The sequence below is a fragment of the Salminus brasiliensis genome, chromosome 5 (genome assembly GCF_030463535.1).
Source record: "Salminus brasiliensis chromosome 5, fSalBra1.hap2, whole genome shotgun sequence".
NCBI classification, from domain to species: Eukaryota; Metazoa; Chordata; class Actinopteri; order Characiformes; family Bryconidae; genus Salminus; species Salminus brasiliensis.
In genome coordinates this window covers 10624919-10647046 of record NC_132882.1, presented here as the reverse complement: position 1 = coordinate 10647046, position 22128 = coordinate 10624919, and the positions used below count along the sequence as shown (strand labels likewise).

At 40.9% G+C, this 22128-nt stretch overlaps 1 protein-coding gene across 3 annotated transcripts in view; it reads right to left on the bottom strand.

Moving 5' to 3' along the window:
• pard3aa (par-3 family cell polarity regulator alpha, a) overlaps positions 1 to 22128 on the bottom strand; it is a 536573-nt gene that overhangs the window by 5567 nt on the left and 508878 nt on the right. For all 3 annotated transcript variants that reach the window (XM_072679366.1, XM_072679367.1, XM_072679368.1), the window contains one exon: positions 8668 to 8795. In XM_072679366.1, coding sequence (XP_072535467.1) covers positions 8668 to 8795 — 128 coding nt within the window. The remainder of the gene's footprint in view (positions 1 to 8667; positions 8796 to 22128) is intronic.

Below are 22128 nucleotides of genomic sequence, written 5' to 3'. Positions count from 1 at the left end.
AATTGCAGCATTAGTACCATCACCACTGTGTTAGCGTTGCTTTTGCGCTGACCGCTGGCCTCGACCAGCATCACTACAGCGGCCTTATTTTACAAGCCATGTTCATGAGGTCCTGGGCCCTTTACCTCTAAAAACTAGTTCTAGGCTCTGAGGGCAAGGCTTGAGTCCTTTACCAGGCAGGGTCACATGAGATGGTACATGAAACGTAATAGAGGTCTTTTTATACCACAGAACCTTCTCTTTCACAATAAAGAGAATGTATTTTGGCCCCAAACTCCCCATTTGTTGAAATGCCATTGTCGATTATATGTAGCCAATGGCGGTCCTGCAAAACTAGGCCTGGTTTTCCTTGTATCAGGACTATAGAAGTCGTACAAAAACAAACGTGGTACAAATTAAAAGTTTAGAGTTTCCACAGAACGGCTCTGCTTGATTAACTGAGCTACGACTGAGAGATAACTCACTAAAACACAGTGAAAAATGAATGCGCTTGATTTCTCTCTACAGTCTGTAGCGACAGAGCCGTGTTTTATGTTTGTTAAAGGCAGGATGTGAGAGCTCTGCATGTGTGTGTTCATCATTGGCCTGTTATAACATGCAGCTGTTGTATGCAGTAGAGCTTGCTGCTTCACATGACATTCATTATTCTAATCAGCCACACACACACACACACACACACAACATAAATGCTGGCCTGAGTGAATTCATATGGCACTGTCCTCCCTGTGTGTGTGTTCAGAGTGTGTGGAGAAACAGGGGCCAAAAAGAGTAAAGGAGGGATGGTCCCCATGCTGAGCTGTGTGTTATGAAAGCCATAAGATTAATGCTCTGGCAGCAGATTCACTGGCTATTGTTGAGGCAGCCTTTTACCTTACAGCCTCAGCCTGTGCATCTTAACATGTAGCTCACTCCTCAGAAGCATTACGGGTTGGGATGTGCAGCTAACACTCAATATAGTGATATTTTACAAATACACTATATGTCCAAATGTTTGTGGACATGCCTTCTAATTAATGCAGTCAGCAATTTTAGGTTTAACACCCACAGCTAGTCTAGTCCCTGTAGAGAAATACAACCAATAGAACAGGACTCTGAAACAGATAAACACGGCATGGACTAAAGGGCTGTAAAGCCCCCTGGCATTGATAATCCAATATATTGACCTCACTAACGCTCTTATCACTGAATGCAATCAAATTTGCACAGCAATGCTCAAAAAAAAATATAGAAAGCCTTCCCTGCACAGTAGAGACAGTTACTCCAACAAAACAGTGTTTATACAGTAAGTAATAAAAAAAATAAAATAATAAAAAATAAATAATAAAAAAGTTACTATGCATTTGAAAGACCATCAAAATAACAGGGTTGTAAATAGGTTTGTAAAAGCATGTCTAACCTTTTTAAATGGTTCAATAGAGAACCCAAATGGTTCCACTGTTGTTGTGAGTAAAACAGCCCTTTTATCCACTATCAATAACACTAAAACTAAGAAATGACCAGTACCGCTGATTATTATCACCCAGCACTGCTGATTATTAGTCAATATTAAACACTGTTTGCAGGGAGGGAAGAGTTCTGAGCTGCAAACATGACGTCATCAGACAATCTCAAGGCTGCTTAATCCATGCTTTACGCTCAATCACAAATGACTTATGTTTCAGTAGAATATGATGATGAAGTCATGACAGACCAGTTACTTTTAGAGCCAGTGTGCCAAAACTGTGGAAAACACACTGTTTCACTCATCTGGTAAACATCAGATATGACGTGCAAATATTAATGACAGTAAAATCAATGATATGTAAAGTATAAAAAACTTTAACCAGCATATTCTAGTAGTTTAATAATAACAGGGAGGACTTTCCGCTGTGTGTGTGTGTGTGTATTTCCCTTTTGCCTGTTAGAAAATGACTGCAGTTAAGTCTCTTCTAATCTGTCTCCCTCCCTCCACCCGTCATCCCAACTCCTTCTTCTATCTTTTCTTTCTCCTCCTCATCCTCTCATTACATCTTTCTCTCTACCTCTGTTTTCTCATTTCTCCATTAGCTCTTTTAGTTCAATTATTTTCCCCCCTCGTTCATTATTCAATTCCTTTCTCTCTCTCCTTGTTCAATCTCTTTGCTCTCTCTCTCCTTGTTCAATCTCTTTGCTCTCTCTCTCTCCTTGTTCAATCTCTTTGCTCTTTCTCTCCTTGTTCAATCTCTTTGCTCTCTCTCTCCTTGTTCAATCTCTTTGCTCTCTCTCTCTCTCTCTCTCTCTCTCTCTCTCTCTCCTTGTTCGATCTCTTTGCTCTCTCTCTCTCTCTCTCCCTCCTTGTTTAATCTCATTGCTCTCTCTCCTTGTTCAATCTCTTTGCTCTCTCTCTCTCTCCTTGTTCAATCTCTTTGCTCTCTCTCTCTCCTTGTTCAATCTCTTTACTCTCTCTCTCCTTGTTCAATCTCTTTGCTCTCTCTCTCTCCTTGTTCAATCTCTTTGCTCTTTCTCTCCTTGTTCAATCTCTTTGCTCTCTCTCTCCTTGTTCAATCTCTTTGCTCTCTCTCTCCTTGTTCAATCTCTTTGCTCTCTCTCTCTTCTGGTTCAATCTCTTTGCTCTCTCTTCTGGTTCAATCTCTTTGCTCTCTCTCCTTGTTCAATTTCATTGCTCTCTCTCTCCTTGTTCAATCTCTGCTCTCTCTCTCTCTCCTTGTTCAATCTCTTTGCTCTCTCTCTCTCTCTCTCTCTCTCCTTGTTCAATCTCTTTTGCTCTCTCTCTCCTTGTTCAACCTCTTTTCTCTCTCTCTCTCTCTCTCTCTCTCTCTCTCTCTCTCTCTCTCTCTCTCTCCTTGTTCAATCTCTTTGCTTTCTTTCTCTCTCCTGGTTCAATCTCTTTGCTCTCTCTCTCCTTGTTCAATCTCTTTGCTCTCTCTCTCTTCTGGTTCAATCTCTTTGCTCTCTCTTCTGGTTCAATCTCTTTGCTCTCTCTCCTTGTTCAATTTCATTGCTCTCTCTCTCCTTGTTCAATCTCTGCTCTCTCTCTCTCCTTGTTCAATCTCTTTGCTCTCTCTCTCTCTCTCTCTCTCTCTCTCCTTGTTCAATCTCTTTGCTTTCTTTCTCTCTCCTGGTTCAATCTCTTTGCTCTCTCTCCTTGTTCAACATCTTTCTATCTCTCTCCTTGTTCGAATCCTTTCCTTCACATTCTTTGTTTAACCTTTGTTTGCTCTCTCATGCCTTGGTTAACCTCTTTCTCCCTCCTTGTTTAGTCTCTTCGCTCTCTCTCTCTCTCTCTCTCTCTCTCTCTCTCTCTCTCTCTCTCTATGTGTGTTAATGCACACTTACATTCTAACAGGACCTGCAACATCTGTCCATTAATATGAACTGCGCTAAATACCTTTAAAGAAAATGCATGCAGCTATGATATTACACATTAATACATAAACACTAATACTAATAAATAGCCTTAACAACCTATATGGCCAAATGATCTCCTTCCTTCAGTTTAACTCAAAATTAATAAAAACATAAATAAAACATTTTTACTTTACTTTTACTTCGAGAAGGCGGGACTTATAGAGCCGTGTTTAAAGCTGTAAAAAAACAAAAAACAAACAGAGACTGTAGAAGCAAAGGCTGACATGAAATCAATGAAAAATCCTAGACATTTTACGCAACTTAGAAATCCCAGCCAGACACATTTTTTTAGATCCTTAAAAGAGGCCGTCTGGTCACCTTACTCTTTGGCCTCACTCCCCCCTCTTGCTCTCCCTCTCTCTCTAATCCTTCTCCAAACATTATGTTCTTCATTACTGCAGCACTAATTCTGCACAGTAGAGACATTTGCTCTTGTTATCTCTGTCGCTCTACAGGCCGCATTAAGCTGTGCTGCTATTGGACAGAATCAGGCCTGGCCAGTCCATCAGCACGCCTAATGAGCCAACCGCACACTCCAGAGGTCAGAGGTCACTTCTCACTATCCTGACCCGGCTCAGCGGGTGCTGCGAGATTATGGCAGGAATGCGTATCAAGTAGCTGGGGATTGCGAGACGCTTCCTCGTGGGCAGGATCTGGACACTAGCCCTGGAGGATAACCAGATGACACTCAGATTGAAGCGTATCCAATAGCAGCGGTGCCACGGTCACTAGCTTCAGACGGAGAGGAAAAGTGGACGCAGATCGCTCACATTGATTGGTGTCATTATGTCTGTGTTCCAAAGCGGATTGGGTGTCAACATCTCGATTGACTCCCAGAGTCACTGCACTGCCCTGGGAGAGGCACGGGAGGAGAAATGGATTTGTTTATGGAGAACGCTTCCAAACACACACACACACACTCTTGTTTGTTTCTTCAATGTCAGGAGGTGGATCTCTTTTGTACACTATATGTCCAAAAGTTAGTGGACATCTCTTCTAATAAATGCTAATAAATTTCAGCTTCTTTTAGTTGCACACAGTGCTGACACAGATCCCGTCGCTTATAGAGAAGTACTGCCAATAGAATAGGACTCTCTTATTGGCACCAAACCAAAGGCCAAGCGTGGGCTAGAGGGGTATAAAGCCTTTGAGCTGAGGAACTGTGTTATCTGGAGTGATGGAGCTCCTTTCAGTACTTTTGGGATGAGTTGGGACACACATGTGGGGTACATGAAACCAGTCACATGAAAGTCACTGCAACTTTTCAAACTCTGCTGGAAAGCTGAACATGCTTGGAGGAGAATGCTGACTAGCAGTTCTGCATCTAAATCAGTTCTACATCAGCTAATACTGGTCAGTTTTACACAGAGTGGTGGGAGGAGAGCAAGAACCATCCCTTCTTTCATGTTGATAGGACCAGGACACCACAAAGGCATCCAGATGAACCGTTCTTGTGCTAATGAAGCTTCTAGAGGCGGTGTGGCCCTCTACTTTTTGCTGCTGCTTCTAGATGTTTCCACTTAATAATAACTGCACTTACAGTTGACCCGGGCAGCTCTAGCAGGGCAAATTGCTAAACTAATTTAAAGAAAATGTGATATCCTATGACAGTACTATGCTGAAAGTCAGTGAATTCATCAGTACAACCGTCATTCCACAGCCAGTCTGTGTGGTTTTATAAGCAGAATTACCTGCTGTGTTTCACTAAACTCCAAGCTGATCATTTTAGTCCTGTCCTGTGTTTTTCCAGGCAAATTTTACATTACATTCTATAAAAAGGCTGGCCATGTGCCATTCTTAGCCTCAGAGGGCATATCTCTGACATCCTCCGACACTTTCTGAATTGTGAAATGAAAACTTTATAAAATAAAACTGAATGGAAATGAAAGAAAATTGCTGTTTGAAATTCAGGGCTTCGGCCTAAACTAAAATAAGAGAAATTGTTGTTAATGTGATCACGTGAAAGTGTGATGCAAACATTCGGGCTTCGTGGTGATTTTTATTGCTGTCTGGATGCAAGAGTTTTGGCCCTTGAGAAACTTTTTATTATTATTATTACTACAGACGTCTCCCGAAATAAACAAACCCAGTTTGAGTAGGGCTAATGGAGACTGAAGGGCTGTGCCTATGCTTAAAAGCCTAATTTGAAGTTCTCCAGTTACTTAATGTACTTTCACTTGTTTTTCTAGAACTTGACACTAAGATTAAACTGCAAAAAACAAACAAACAAACCACACACACACACACACACACACATACACACACACACACACACACACACACACACATCCAACAATCCAGTGACGGGCCTGTCCCAGCTTGAGACAGGACAGATTCTGGAACTGTACATATCCTCCACTGTACCGCAAGCTAGAGAAAACAAAACTCGTCCACGTAGGGAAGACCACACACATGCATACACACATACACGCGCTCGCCCCCATAGACCCCGCCACCCAGTACACTCAGGCACACATACAGCCACTGCACAAACACACTGGGTGCACATTCCTCTAGCAATTACCTAAAGAGCATAATCTGATACTTTGGAAAACAAATGAAGCAGCTCTAAGCTCCACAGTCTATTTTCTTCCATTTTACCAAATAGCTTTCCACCATAAGTGACTTTGGCAAGCTTTCAGCTAGCAAAATACTGCGGCGGGGAACAGTATTAAATGCAGGAAGAAAAAAAAACAAAACAAAAAAATAAATACATTGACTGGAGTGGCACTTTGGTTAAGCTTGCTTGTTGTAGTTTTTGGAAGCATGCTAACTCTTTAATGTCAAGTAAAAAAAAAAGTCTATTACTCACTTGTAATCTATTTTTCTCTGCTAATAACATCATTTTCGAATAATGACATTTTACACACACACACACACACACACTACATGTTCAAATGTTTGTGGCCACTGCTTCTTATGAATGCATTCAGCTCATTTAAGCAGCACCCATGGATCTCACTGATGTGCAAATCCTCACACACACAGTCCCTGTAGAGAAGTACTGCCAAAAAGAATGGGACTCTCTGATGCAGTTAAACATGAACCTATTGGTACATTGCCTAAAGCTAGGTGTTAGCTGTAGGTATAGAAAGCCTTCAAACAGCAAAGAGCTGTGGAGCAGTGTGGGATGAGGTGGGGTGGTGATCATCCAAATCCTCACAGCAATGCCTTGTAATCTAGTAGAAGGTTTTCCCTGGACAGTAGAGACAGTTATTCTAATATATATATGTGTGTGTGTGTGTGTGTGTGTATATATATATATATATATATATATCATAGCAGTTATAGCAGTTTGCACTTCAGTCAGCAGTCATTCATTCAGAAACCATCACAGGGAATCCTACAGTAAAGGCAGCATCCACCTATGCCTTCATTGTCTTATTCACCTCCTCCCGGTTAAGGTCTAGTTGGGTCCAGAGCCTACACAGAATCACTGTGCACAAGGCAGAAGCGACACCCCCTGTACAAGGCTCCAGACCATCGGTGGGTGCCATATACACCAAATCATTAAGACCTATGGGGGCATAGCCAATTCACCTAGCATGCATTGTTTGGAGCTGGGAGAAAAACACTCACCTTTCTTCTTAAGAGTGTAGCGATATAAAACACTGTAGCACATAAACCTACAACAATTTACTACAACCATCATGGACAGACAAAAGACTGGACTACTCTGGGAGCAGAATTCCATGAGTAAAAAGAGACAAACGTAAAGTCTTTGAACGGACTGAGGCATGAAATGTGATAAAGATAGAGATAAAATGTTTTACAAGACGAGCGAGAGGAAATAAAGGCAAAAACATTGATATAAAGATATCTTACATTATGAGTGAGAAAAGAAGAAGAGGTTACAGTATTTTGAGAACGATGGTATCTGTTGGTCAGCTCCTTTGCATTGGTTAGGAAAAGATTAAGCAGATACAGAAAACCCTGATATCAAAACAGAGCCTCTGGCCGTGGAGACATTTCACTCACTCTGAGCGGTACTGACATTTACGACAAATACGCAAAAGAGGAAGGAGGCAACAGCAAGCGAGGGAGGGACAAGGGAAGGAGAAACAGATGGAGATACAGCGACTAAACCGCCTGAAAAACCTGAGCGAGGCCCAGAGGACTGCAGCTGCCAAGATAAACTTCCCACTGAAAGCAGGTTCTTTAGACGCCCTTTATTGAGTTTTACACAGCAGAAGACCTGCAGCCATTCAGACAGACAGTCAGACAGACACACACACACATACGGAGCATCTACTGGCATGTGTGAAGAATTGAGTGTGACTAAAGAAGACGTCCGGATGAAGGACGGCACTGAGCTCATGGGGAGTAATTTAGTGTGTATGGACATGTGAGGGAGAATCCGTAACAGGGCTTTTATACACAGATGCTGCAGACATACCTCTCTGTCTGTGTGTTTAGTTTGTATACAACTTTATAAATATTTTATTAATTAAAAATGACATCTCAAAAAACATCTCCTACACTGTTTTATTATAGTTATGATTGTGACATGCACACGTTCCTGAAGGTTGATGAACACAAGTTTCCTGAAAGTGTTAGATGGTCTACTACTCAGGATAAGTGAGTTATTTATCCATGTATTCCATGAGCATGGAATGCAGCTATTCAGCATCATTACAAAGTAGCATTTATTCAGCATATATTCATATTATTGAATTATTCAAATTAAATGTTCATTTATTTATTATATATGTTTTGGATTACCTAGCATCACTAATATAACACATAACCGCAACACTAGCATCGATTTTGTGGTGCTAGTATTGATACTGTGGCAACTGCCTGCCTCGCAGAGCATCACTACCACAGTGGTAGCATCGCTACCCCATTGTTGAAATGCCATTGCCAAAGCTGGGCAGCCAATGACAGTCCAAAACTAGGCTTGCCTGTTTTCTGGAAAAGTCTCAAGTTTTATTACCGCAACACGTCATTACCAACACATAAGTGGTTCTGACGGTAATGACACCTGGTGACGGTAATGACTAAACTTCTTAAAACTTTTTCAGTGAGCATGGCTGTAAGACACCAGTACAGCTCTAGGAAATACAGAAAAAGTAAAGAATAAAGATGTTAACCCTGGAATGACCTGGATTTTTGGATTTACACTACGTGGCAAATAAATTTAGATTTTCTATAAAAACTTTTGATTTTCTATATAATTTAAAGCATGTGAACATTGTCTTGACAAACAAGAAATTAGGATGGTAAAAATAGCCCCCAGTGGAAGATTCCCCAAATATGCATGTGTGAGTGTTCTCTTACCTTGGTAAGGAGTTGTACTGTCTTTGTGACTGCGTGAAGGAGTCTCTTTCGTCTTGTCTCTGGCGCTGCATCTGGACCTCTACAGAAACAGAATGGCGCCCTGTCGGACTGTAGGCCCCAGCATTGGCCTGTAGACACACACACACAGTATTATCCACTGACACACAGTAACAAATATCTACACCAGCCTTTCAGCATGAGGATTTTATTTAAGCCCATTAATACACCACACTACACTCTACCCAAACACACTGCAGTGCTTGACCCCATACACATTCCTCACCCCTGACCTCCACCACACGCGTGTGACTCGCAGTGATGGAGCGCTGGTTTCTGAGTAAAGGCGATTACCTTCCCATGCAATACAAACGGCTCTAATGAGCAACACCGTTATGCCACGAAAACACAATTAGGTGCGAGAGCGGCTGGGCTAGCATTTGCCGACCCAAAGCGCTTACACTAATGCTGTACACACATTTGGAGGAAAGTATAAAAACGAACATGTCAGAGCGAGGAAAAGTCTTTAATGTCCTCTGAAAAAGGTCTTTGTCTTTAGCGAGCAGCTGTAAAAACACAGGAATTAAAGCCCTCACTGGAATCTGTTCCATTAAAAACAGGGAAACCAAGGCAATTACATGTGTGTCTAATGAAGAGAGCGCAGAGACCACTCTAGATACAACCAACTCGCAGCAAGCCGGCATCACACCGAGCAAAAGCAGGGCGAGGGAAGATGATTTCACTGTGCACTTTTCACTGTGAGCTTTTTTTGCAAACGGGGAGGAAATAATTAGTCATAGAAATTATATTTTTAAATGAGATTTGAAGAGGGTAGGAACCACCACTCCTGTAGCCTGAGGGCAGAAATGCGGGAGGAAAATGCACAAGAAAGTGAATTATCTTAATTTCACTATGTCTATGTGTGTGTGCTTGTTTTTGTACATTTTAGGGAAACAAAAAAAGGACAGTCTACCTTATCATGAACAAGAAATTGTACAGATTCTACAACACATTTTATTCATGTATTATTTTTATGCATTTATTTATGCAGGAATCACAATTATACAATTAAATCCATTGTTTTTCCTGAAATAAAGCTCAGATTTAGAAAAACTGCATTACAAACAGATGCTGAAATGTAGCAATCAATGTCTGATTGAAGTTTAGACTATCAGCTTTAATTCAAGGGGGTATGGTCCCTACATTTCCACAGGCTCCAAAGTAATTAGACAAAGTAGCAATTATAATGATGACTATGACTATTTTTTTCATACTGCGATCTGTGACTACCTTCAGTCTGAAACCCATGGCTATCCTCTGTTGAGACTCTTTGCCAGGCCTTTACTGCAGCCACCTTCAGTAACTGCTCGTTTGTTGCATTTTGGGCCGTTGTCCATCTGTACTGTGAAGCACCATTCTATCAGAGTTTCAGCTTTTGACTAAATCTGAGCAGAAAGTAGAGCTTTTCAGAACATTGTAATACCCAATCCCATTGGCAGCCACACATGCCCATGCCAGAACTCTGCTTAATGTGTTGTGAAATAATACAGGAATAGGCCACAGCTGACGATGAAGCTTCCTATAAGTCAACTGTCCAATTCGTTTTGAGCCTGTGAAAATGCAGGGACAGTGAGACGCACCAGTGTGTTTGTTCACTCAAAGAGGGGGTTAGCCAATATTTTAGAATTGCAGCTGATTGTAGAGTTCACATTTTCATATGTTTTCACAGATTCAGACCATTCTGACCGTGCACCTGGATTAAATTAAACATAAAGATACAGATACAGATATAGTGTGCTAAGGTCACACCCTTACCCTGTCCACTACACACATGCCTAATTCACAGGGACTCTTACAAGCTTCATCAAGCGATGAAACGTCCTATAAGTCAACTGTCCAATTACTTTTGAGCCTGTAAAAATGAAGGGACTGTATAAAAATGGCTGCAATTCCTAAATGGTTAATGCAATAATTTTGTAAAACCTCTTGTACAAATACATGCTATGCTATATATATATATATGCTTCCATGTCCTGACATTCTATAAAAACAAATGTGTGTGTGTATGCCATCAGTCACCAGGCAAAGCTATGCCCTGTAAATGTATTTCTGATCCATGGCTTTGGGGAGCGATCAGTTAGAGTATCTAACTGCATTAGCCTGGACCGAATCTGATTATTTATTCTACATCTGAAATAAAATGCTTTATAAAAACTTGACATTTCCCCCTAATCACATTCAAACATGACACATGCACTTTTCTTTTCTTTTTTTTTTTTAATCCAACAAAAAATGATGTCAGGCCTGCCAGCCCACGCCCCCCCGCAACCCCACAGAGCCACTATTTTCCACCTAAATTCTTTGGTATCAATAAAGATAAAGCAAACACCACAATACAACCAGCCCCATCTGTTCAAACACGAGCACACTTTTTCACAGAAAGCTGTAATTGTGAAAAATTGTTTGCAGCGATTCAAAACGGGATTGTTCAGACGAGACGGGAGAAAAAGAGAGGGGTGGTGTTGGTGTGCTAGCAGCAGACTTCCAAATGGTGCGTAATAGTTATGATTACCATGTGGGGTGACCCGTAGCCTTTTATATCAAAGCTGGGTCAGCTTGCCGGGTGGATGAGGCTCAGGGCCTGTGCGTAAGCTAACTCCCTCTACTCCTCATAACACTGTCTACTGCTCTAAACACACAATCACTTCCAGAGATTACTTCCATGTCTCGCTCCACACACACATACTTACACTCAGACGCATATTCACATATGGAATTCATTTTTCCCACTAATGTGCCTGGCTACACAAGCTGAGATAGAAAAAGAATAAAAACAGTGAAGAGACAAACATAGAAGACTGTGAGGAAACGATTGTAAAGGTTGGAACTCAAGTTTAGTGACCACCAATATCATCCAGTCAGTGAATACTGCTGGACTGGAAAAAAAAAGAGAGGGACATTAAGAAATACAATTTAAAAAAGAGAGCGAGAGAGAGAGAGAGAGCAGCTGCAAAAAAGTGAGAGAGCAAGCAAGTGGGAGAGCCATAATAAAAAAGTGTCAGAAAGAGAGTGATGGACAGAGAATGAGATTAAGTGAGAAAGGGAAATGCTATGAGAGGGAAAGGCTATGACAGGCCTAAAATGCTCAAAAGCCTTCCTTAAGGCCCCATTCCACCCATTTATTAAGAGCGAGACTCCTTCATTTACTAAAACGCCCAAGCAGCTCCATGTTCAGAGCCTTGGGAAAGCCCTCTTACATCCAGAGCCACATAGCCTTCTGCCATCAGCCTGCCTGTATGAGCAATGTCACAGAATACACACGCATTCTTCAGAACCAGCAAATCCTTTTCTAAACAGATTTCACAGCATTTTACTACACCTTGCAACTCAATTGTTTTTACATCCGCAAAATATCACAGAAGATACTGCAAGAACTAGCCGCAGAGCTAATCAATCGCAGCCTCTCTTATAGTCTCTATATAGTGCTGCAATGCAGACTAACACAGCCTTATTCTTCTCCAAAGTAGGCCCATAGATCTAAACCACAGCACCCAGACAGGATGTCGCACATTGCACTGACTGACTGCTTTTACCGTTCTTTTGTTTGGGCGAACAACTTATATTTGCTGAATTTGTAAACTGCTTTCACAAAACTGCTTGAGCAAATCTGCTTCAGCTGGCTGCATCTAACAGCTCAGGTACTCAGGCAGCTGGGCTAATAGTAATACACATTATATACTCAGATTTACTGATCACAATAATCAGCAACATACACCAAAGAAGAGTGACTGTTACTGGAGGCTGCTACATTGGCATACACTGACATATATAGCCATACTATAAACATGTCATGGTAGAGGTCATATGTAAATTTTCATGACAGACTATGTCCAGTAATACATAATCACAGCATCACGTGACCTGTCATGTTACTGGCAACTCTCATGATGTTCAATGTCACACTAGTCTATGTCACATGTCGGGGTGTAACGGTACATGTATGTAGTTGTATGGTAGGATTCGCCTGTGTCCATCAGTGCAAGACCGATGCATGAAATTACAGAAGCCAGTGTGTCCCACCCAGAAACCATGCTAATCTCAGCCTCAGCTGATTGGCGTCTGACTACAGCTAGGGCAAATTGTTGAAAGACCTGTCTGTCATGTGAAAAGTGTGTGTTTACTGTTTACATTTTATTGCATAATACACTACAGGTGGTCCCAAATACATCAGGGGGAGGATGTACAAAGTAGGTGGAACAAGCTGTAAATGGCACTACTGTCTGTTCAAACCAATGAAAAGAAACCTAGCCTGATTGTGCAATCATTTTCAAGCCTGGACTTGGCATAGTTAACCCCCTGAAGTCTAAGGGTATTTTCTCAATTTTTGCATATCTTCATAGATTCGCCTTTAAAGACACTTACATAGAAGATAATATTCACATAAGATGTTCACAAAATCTCAGCTCTCTCTATAATGAGACCCTATGTGAAGAAATACTCCGACCCTAACCTAAAAAACTGTATTCTATAAATGTTATATATGTCCTTTACTCATGTGGATGAATTGTTTCGGTGCTTAAAATTCACAGAAGCATTGTATAATAATAGTTTAAAAACGATGAGATGCAGAACACAGTTTCTGAGTGTCCTTTCGCACAAGACCATAGACGGATGCATCCATCAATTACAGTTGAGAGGCAGACGGCGGACAAGCAAATCCACCAGTTTGACAGGGGGCGAGAAGCAAAGACGAGTATGTCGACTCATCTTCTCAGCCTTGTAACTCTGGATGTAAGTCATGTATGATCAGGTATGGCAATGAGATGCAATGGAAAGGACGGCTCGACAGATTCAGGAAACACATTTCTGTGTTGCCGCGAAGATATTAATAGAAACATTGATAAACATCATTTGATGCACCGGTGTGTTTGTACACTCCAAGAGGAGGTTAGCCCGTATTTGATTTTAGAATTGCTGTTGACTGTAGAGTCCATTTCCTCGGATTCAGACAATTCGGACCGTGCACCTGTATTAAATGAAACATAAAGATACGGATACAGATAGAAAGTGCTATGGTCACATCCTTTTCCTGTCCACTACACACATGCCTGACTCCCACAAGCCTCATCTCAACATGCTAAAAGCCCTCACGCCTTCAACACTCAGGAAAACATACATGCCATAACACTTCTGCTATTAAGAGCATCTTGTCCTTGGAGCCCACAGCATCTCTGAGGCTGCTTCATGAACACACCACGAAGTGGAGAGGTGCAGGGGTCGAATATTCTGCTATGCATTACGTGCTGCTGGTTAAGTGCTTGAATGGAGATACACAGCTCCCTTTTCCCTACAGATAATCTTATCGGCCACACGTGCAGAAACGTATAGAACATGGCACAAATGCAAGCCGTGTGTTCTGCAGAGGGGATAATAGCTATCTTGACTCGTGGAGGCCTTATCTTCCAATTCTTTCCTTATTATCCTGTTCAATGTTCCTGGCTGACTCTATGCTGCTATAGTTCTACAGGTCCACTGCAACTGATTTACAGTTAAGTAGATAACCTTTTGTTGGTGTTGGTCATGCAGAGTATGCAGATTTAAGGGGCCCTCTCCACCCTACTTCCCATCTGAAGGTTGTGTTTTGCATCAGGCAGTCAAACTTACATTTTACACTGATATTTAACATCTCCTAGCCAATCAGAATTAAACAGATCTATATGTAAATATATGCAATGCATGATGTATGTAATATGATGCATTTTCTTGTTTTGTGCCTCCTTGACTAAAACTCTCCTTATAACAGCAAGTTCATGAAACGGTGGAGTCAAGCGGCCTGAATTTGACGATATATGTAAATGCGTTGGGTTGTGTGACATCACAAAAACAGTGACTGCAAAACAGCCTGTTTACATATTTGGACTGCCTCGGCTGTAATGTAATGGTACGGTTCATCACCTCCCAACACAAGTGAGGAACTTTGAGTTTTCCATGATATAGGCCTTTATGACACTGGGTTTCTTTATGCTTCACAGTCCAGGGAAGCTGCCACTGTAAAGAAACATCCTGGTTTGAATGTATTTTAGGATTTAATTATTATTTTTCCTCTGTAAAGACAGGTGGAGGTGAGCCTGCCACAACTGGGATGCTACCAAAAAAGAAATGCACTTCAGTCTCTTTCTAAGGAAAGTTTATATACACACTTCTGAGAGTGTGGGTGCACATAGCCAGGTTATCTAGTTAGCCAAGTACACAAACATGCACACACCTCTCTAGGGGGGCTTGTGTAGAGCATGCTCCCTCCCCTCCTAAAATATTGATTTTTATTGGGTGAGGTGAGACAGCAAACCTTTACGTAATACATCCGGAACCACCTGCCCATCTGTAAAGCTGGATGTAGACTCAAACATAAAGGTGTAAAAAAAAGGAGTTCTCTGGAGTGACGTATTAGAAGAACCACTGTTGAGTCCTCAAGCCACAGTTCAGCCTTGATGTCCTTGATGTACAGCCAAAAGGTGTGCAATCCTTGTTTCTGAGTCAATGTAAACTGAGCAAAGATGATGCACAAAGAGGGGTGCACTAACTGAATGGGTCAGGACCTTTCAGTCCAGTGGGGAAAAATCATACCCAAACACCGGTTGCTATGCAGAAACTATAAGTCAATCAAACTGAAAGTACTGAAAGCACACCATACCCGATGAGGCTAAACATTCTGGCTCAATGGTTCAGAGTGAATACCTCAAAAACTGCAGGATGTGTTAGTGGACTCATCCTGTCAGAAAAATGGTGTGAAAGAAAAAGATTATTATTAATACACCTAGAACGGTGATTTTCCTGAAGGAAACACAGAATGGTGGTGCAGCTCAAATGGTTACAACTTCCTGCTAGACTGTTGCTATGTGGTTGCTATGGTGCCCAGATGGTTGCTATGATGCTGGTAAGTGCTTGCTAGATGGGTGCTACAGTGTTTTGCAATGGTATTTCAAGCTATTTTAAAGCAGCACAACTGAAGCTATGTAACATAGCGTAGCTTAGCCTAGCACTGTAAGAAGCAACAATTATTTATGTACTCTGAAGAGATTACAGCTGGACAGCTGGGTTAGCTTTTAGCCTAGCACCAGCTCACCTTGCATCCGATCTGCCCATCTCTCTTCTCTGGTTGGCATAGTATTAGCTTTTAGCAGCTTTCAGAGTTTTTGCATGCTACGGCCCCTCACTGACACCTGACTCTCCTGGCTTCTGCGAGCTGCAACACAGTCCCAACAATCCCCTGGCTTCCTGTGCTCGCTCTGGTTGGCCCTGCTCCCCTCTCCACTCAGCCTACTGTTGGCTTTCATCCTTTCTAGCCTCACTTCTATATTTTCCAAAAGCAGTCATTGCATTTACCCTGAAAGGCTTTCGGTTGTGGGTTGAGTGTATGTAAACATTACCAGACGGGTTAAGAAACAGATTTGGGGTTGTGGAACTGGATGGTTTTTCAGCTCTGTTTTGCTTGGGTGGGAAGTTCTTTTAAATAAAGACACAACGTGAGGTTCACGGCTCGTCACTTCCATGCACTACAATTTTCATTGTTCAACACTGACACGGTCAACACAGTCAGGGGCACCATTAAACAGTTAGACCTATTTTCGTAATTGAGATGTGTGTGAAGGACCTCTTTAAACCCTCTGACATTTTGTTTTTTAGAACTTCAGCATAACATGAAGACTCTAGACCAATTAAAGTCTTTTCCAGGAACTCCATGACCAAGCCAAGAACCATTTAGAAGTCTTTACTGTTAAGAGTGTAAACCGCCAGCCGTGATTGAGAGAGGGATGGAAAAAAAAAAAAGCAAGACACGTCTAATTGTCTGTCCTCTGGAACAGTCTGAGGCATTGGCAGCATGGTGATTATCCTCAAGCTATGATCTACAGTTATTGATCTGTTCAGCTAAAGAAGTCTATTACTGTGTCTTTAGGGTTTGGAGGAAAAAGCCTTGGATAACAAATCTATACACTGACCCCGCTCTGTCCGTGCCATTGCTTTCTAGGGCCTCGTGTTGGAGAAGCCAGATAAGTTCTTTGAAATGAGTGTGATTAAAGTTGTGCTGGCTTTGAAGTTTCTGGAGTCTGCTTTACTTCACGGCTGCAATAAATCGTTACTGGAGAGACATTTGATTTCTGCAGCATAACTGAGGAAAAGCTTTAACAGCCACCTCTCAGCTAGTACAGTGCAGAGAATCTCAAGAACCTCAAGAGAGCCATTATTAGAGGCTCCATGACCATCGATACAGTGACGGAACCGACATTGCTCTGTTGTTGGTTGTTAAACAAATGCTGAACAAAGTGTTTCAATAAGTTTCAGTTCATTCCAAAACAAGACATTGAGCATATGGACAAAATTACACTATATAGATAAAAGTATTAGGACACCTGCTCATCCATTGTTTCTTTTGAAATCAAGAGTATTAAAAAGAGAGCATCCTGCTTTTGTTGGAGTACCTGTCTCTACTGTCAAAAGAAGATTTCTACTAGATTTCGGAGCACTGCTGTGACAATTTGATTGTAATCGGCGACAAGAGTGTTAGTGAGGCCAGGACATTGGAGTTCATCACGCTACCAAATGCTCAACTCAATGCACCAATCATATATTACCCTGTGTGTCTCTCCACTTCTTGGTTTACCACCTAGCCTATAAGAGCCAAGACTTACCATGTACCCGCTCCAGCCTGAGAGATCTAGTTGATTGACCCTGGTATTTTGCCTCAGAATGAAATATGCTGATTTTGTTGATGAGCCCAGCTTTCATAGTCTAGCATGGGTACCAGCTCGCTCCCTTGGCTTTTGCTTCGTAGTACGCAGAGTTTGAGTTACTCTTCTTGGGATACTGTCTCAGGAAAACCTGCAATCCTGACGCCTGGTTTGCTTGGCATTCTCGTAACTAGTAGGGCCTGGTGCTGGTGCGCTGCTCATCTCTAAAAATATTAAAAAACCTCATATTCTCCTTAAGCGAACACTTCAACACTTAGAGTTTTACCATTTCATAAGGTTTCACCAAAGCTATAAAGGGCACCTTTAAGCTGAATGTATGAGTAATGCTTAAAATGGACCAGTCCAGTCAATAACATTTTACTTATATCACTTTCCTGTGCTTTACTTAAATTCATTGAGTACATATTATTCAGTCAAGTATCTTAAGAAGCTATTCATCCTAAAATACATTACATATTTAAATAAATTCCACACACTAACTTTTCAGTTTAATCCAGTACAGATAGCAGGTTATATTAGAAAGCCATTGGAGATTCTATTTTCTGCTGAAATTCCCTTTTTAAAAAAAGTTTTTTTCTTCCCTTTTTCAGAGAGCAGCACATCCAATCTGTCTTGCCTTGTCCAGTAAATGGCCAATTTCGGGGACAGTTTTGCCCCACTATGGCACCTTATGGCCTACCATTATAGCAGATCACTCTGCATTCAGAAATGGATACACACTGCAACTGAGGTCCTCCAAAACAGCACTGAATCTTTTCATTGTTGTGCCGGATGTTTCCTTTCAAACAGAGTTATGAATATCCCCAGAGGCGCTCGTTACCTTGTTATGACAGTTTTATGACACCATCCCGTCAGTCTTTTGACAGCACGATCAAATGAGGCTTTATAGTCTGGCCTGTCTCACCTCTCTGTCTCCGTTTTCCCCCTCGGTTTATCTCTCTCACTCTTTCTCTCTCTCTGGTGGTATTTTAACACCAGTCTCCAGCTACTGCTGTTCAGACTGCTCTTCATTACTATAGAGCTACAGGATCCCAGTTATAGGAGGCCTTTCGCTTTTTGCAAGTCAACCTTAAACGTGCACATTTAACTGAATGGGTAGTGTGCTGTGTGAACTAGAGGTCTTAATCGAAGGGGATGAGCCTCTAAAGTTAGTATTAATATAAATCTTATAAACATGTTCAGCAGGACACATGAAAAACTGGTTGAAAAGAGCTGAAAAGAAGAAAATTCAGTGCAAATATTTCTATTTGAACAAGCTGAACAAATAAAGGCTGTAGAGGCTATGGTTACAACAGCGTGAAACAAACAGCACAGAGAAAACCTCACGCTCAGACCCACACACCCAAACAAGCAATCTTCTTAAAGACGATCTGATATGAGCGTTTAGGGGCTGTAATAACTGTTTATGGCACTACATCAGTATTTCACAAGCCTGCAGGCCACAAAGTCATTCACATACCACTGGCTGCAACAACTTCATTTTTGATATTCGATATATTTTGCTCGTATCCCAACAGGCTGATCCCAACAGTTCAGCGCTGCTGTAATTCACTGGCTAGTTATGTAACTGTCAGCACAGAATTGGTGCACATTACGGTCGGAAAGCGTTCCTGCTTGACCTCTGAAAAGCTGACCACAGAAAAGCCACCCTTGTATCACTCCAGAGTCCAGAGTCAAAAGCACTGCTACAGTCTCGGGAAACACATCCTGACACCTGAAACCAAACCAGAGCTGCTCAGAAAGAGACGTCAGGCCCCCAGCCACTAATACAGCAGGCAGGCTCAGGGGATAGCCTAGACTTAATTACTGCACTATACCTCCAGATAATGGTTGGTGGTGATGATATTTCAAGACATTTTCACAAGGCACAATGTACTTTTGTGAGGTTTGTAAGCAACGACTACAAATTACCATAAAATAAGTAGGGTTTCATATAGAACACCGTTAAGGACACTATGGAACACTGAATTTTTCATTGTTTTAAAAACAGTAACAGGTTAGACAGAAATATAACAATCTAGGCCAAAATTATAGATGACAATAAATGAATAAGATAAAATGGCATATTGGGATTTAAATGGTGTGTTTCAAGGTGGTAGTAACTTCAAGCTTCTGCAGATGGTGTTGCACAAGGATGATCAGGCTATAAATACCTGTGAAGTGTGCAACAGGATTCACAGATTGAGATAGAGGTGCTACAGTGCAGTGAATCTCTTGTTGGATGTGTGGAAAAATTAGTTGAAAGCAGATTTTAATGACTGGCATAAAGAAGTGACTGCATTTGGGCCATAGAATGAAGGAAGTAGCTGAATCTGTGTATGGAAGCATACGGTGAGACGGGTCTACCAGCAGTGGCAGAAATCCCAGACCACCGGCGTACTGCACGGCTGGTGAATGAAAATCGATTCAATTCCAGGCAAGAATTGCTTCTAGAAGTCAACGCAGTTCCTTCACAACCAATCTCTGAGAGAACACTCCACAGAGAACTGCATGCCATCAACATATAGAGCAGAGTGGGCCTTTGCTCATGTCTGCTCAAGAATAATGAGAATTTCCTATAGACTGCGATTTCTGCCACAGCTGGTAGAACCCTATGACTGCATGCTTCGATACACCTGCAAACTTTCTTCACACTATGGCCAAATGCAATTACCCATTTTTCATACATCGATATTCATGGCACTCTACCTCCTCTTCTCAGTCTATGAATCCTGTCTGGATGAGCAACAAAGAGAGTCTCCTCAGATGAGTTAAAAAGCTGTCAAACTGGTACACCAGATCCAGAGGCTGCAAGATGACCTTCAATCCACAAAAAGACTAAAGCTTGAGTAAAACCCCACCTTTCAACAGGACAATGATCTAAAGCTCAAGGCCAAACACCACAAGAGTGGCTGAATGATGTGATGATGAACATTCTACACTTACCAGGTTAACATGCAGACCTCAATCCTATCAAGAATATGTGGCAAAATATGAAAACTAAGATCCACAAGCAATTTCAAACCAACCCGAACCACCTGGATGGAGTCTGGGTGAATCCTAAGTCTGGGTGAATCTGCTTTTGAACTGTACTGTAGTTGAATATTAAAGTCTTTTTAAGGTGTTTTTTTCAAATACTGGATTTTGACTTTAAGAGTACATTGATTTGCCATACAAGTACTGGAACAATCATCAAGTCTCATTTATATTCCAGACAATGCAGGCATCTGTTGATGTTTAAGGAGGTATTGAAGGTGAATCTACTCAGAATAAATATTTTTGTCTTTTTTTGACATACAAACCCCTGAATTATAGGTGCATATATTTTCTCAGGCTTTCTGTGATGAAACTTGATCTTGAAAATAATCAAATACTGCCCCTTGAATGCTTATCCAAATATAATTGATTATTTGTAAACAGCCCTAGTATGGGCAATAGTCATGATCCAAATAAGTAAGCTGAGCAGTGCATTGTGATGTACTTTATCATAATAATTAGTCTATAATAATACCCAGCCCTACAAGCGTGACTATATACAATAGGCATTACATATCTTCACAGACCATTCCCCCGTTTCTGTACTATATGTGTAAAAAGCACAAAACAGCTCAGATGTGTTTCATCATGGCTATGTTCCTCCATTAGCAACACATGCCATCTTTGATCTTATCCATCCACACAGAAAGCAAAGAGACTAAGCAAGCAAACACCTTCTAAAGTACAAAAGATTCTCCTAACGAGGTCAGCTGGTGTCAGACACCACTGTGTTTCTTTCTTTTTGAAATGAAAGAGTCTGATGTAGTATATAAACATTGTTAAAGTTTAAATGTACCATTTGCACTCCTGTCTATAAAGTCCATATGTATATATATATATCCCCTACAGTAATTCTGGAGCACTTCTATTGTTCCATTCATCATGCAATTTGGATACAATGTAAAGAACAACTGCCAGATTTAAAATAAGCCAAAAAGTGAAAAGCAACAAAAAACTGACATACAGGACTTTGCATTACAATGATGATTCATAAGAATGTCACCTTTTTAATTCTAAAGGATGACTAGACGCTCATATATAAACTCGCACAAATGTTGTGAGTGAAGGAAAACAAAATAGGATTTGTGTAAAGGTACTGTATGTAAACAAAATGATATGTTAAAACAAATCTACAACAAACATAATAGGTTTTGGTTGAAGGGGTCAATTTTAAACAATACATATTTTATTTAAAAGGATCTACTTTAAACAAAGCTAAGTTAGTTAAAAAAGATTCAATTTACACACAAAAAAGATTTTAGGATTATACATTAGGGTTTAAAGGGATTAATAGGGATCTATTTCAAATAAAATTAAAACAAAAGTTCAAAGGGATCTACTTTACTCAAATTACATTTTGCTTAAAATGACTCATTTATGGTTAAAGAGATCTACATTATTCAGATTAGGTTTTGTTAAAAAAAAGTTTTGAACAAAAGGGATCTACTTTAGGCAAAACAGGTTTGGTTTAGTTGCAGCATGTCTTGCATTAAGAGTTCTGTTGTGCATTAAGTAGCCTTATTGTAATAATGCTGGGCTGACAGTAAAATTATGAAATGAATATGCAGGCATATTTTGCCAAATGAAAGAAAGACAGCTGGGGCTCGATGAGGAAATTCCACCCAAAAGAGATATCCTCACTGCCTCAATTATATGTCAATGATGTGAGACAAACTGAATTTAGAGTCAGTTTAAAGTATGT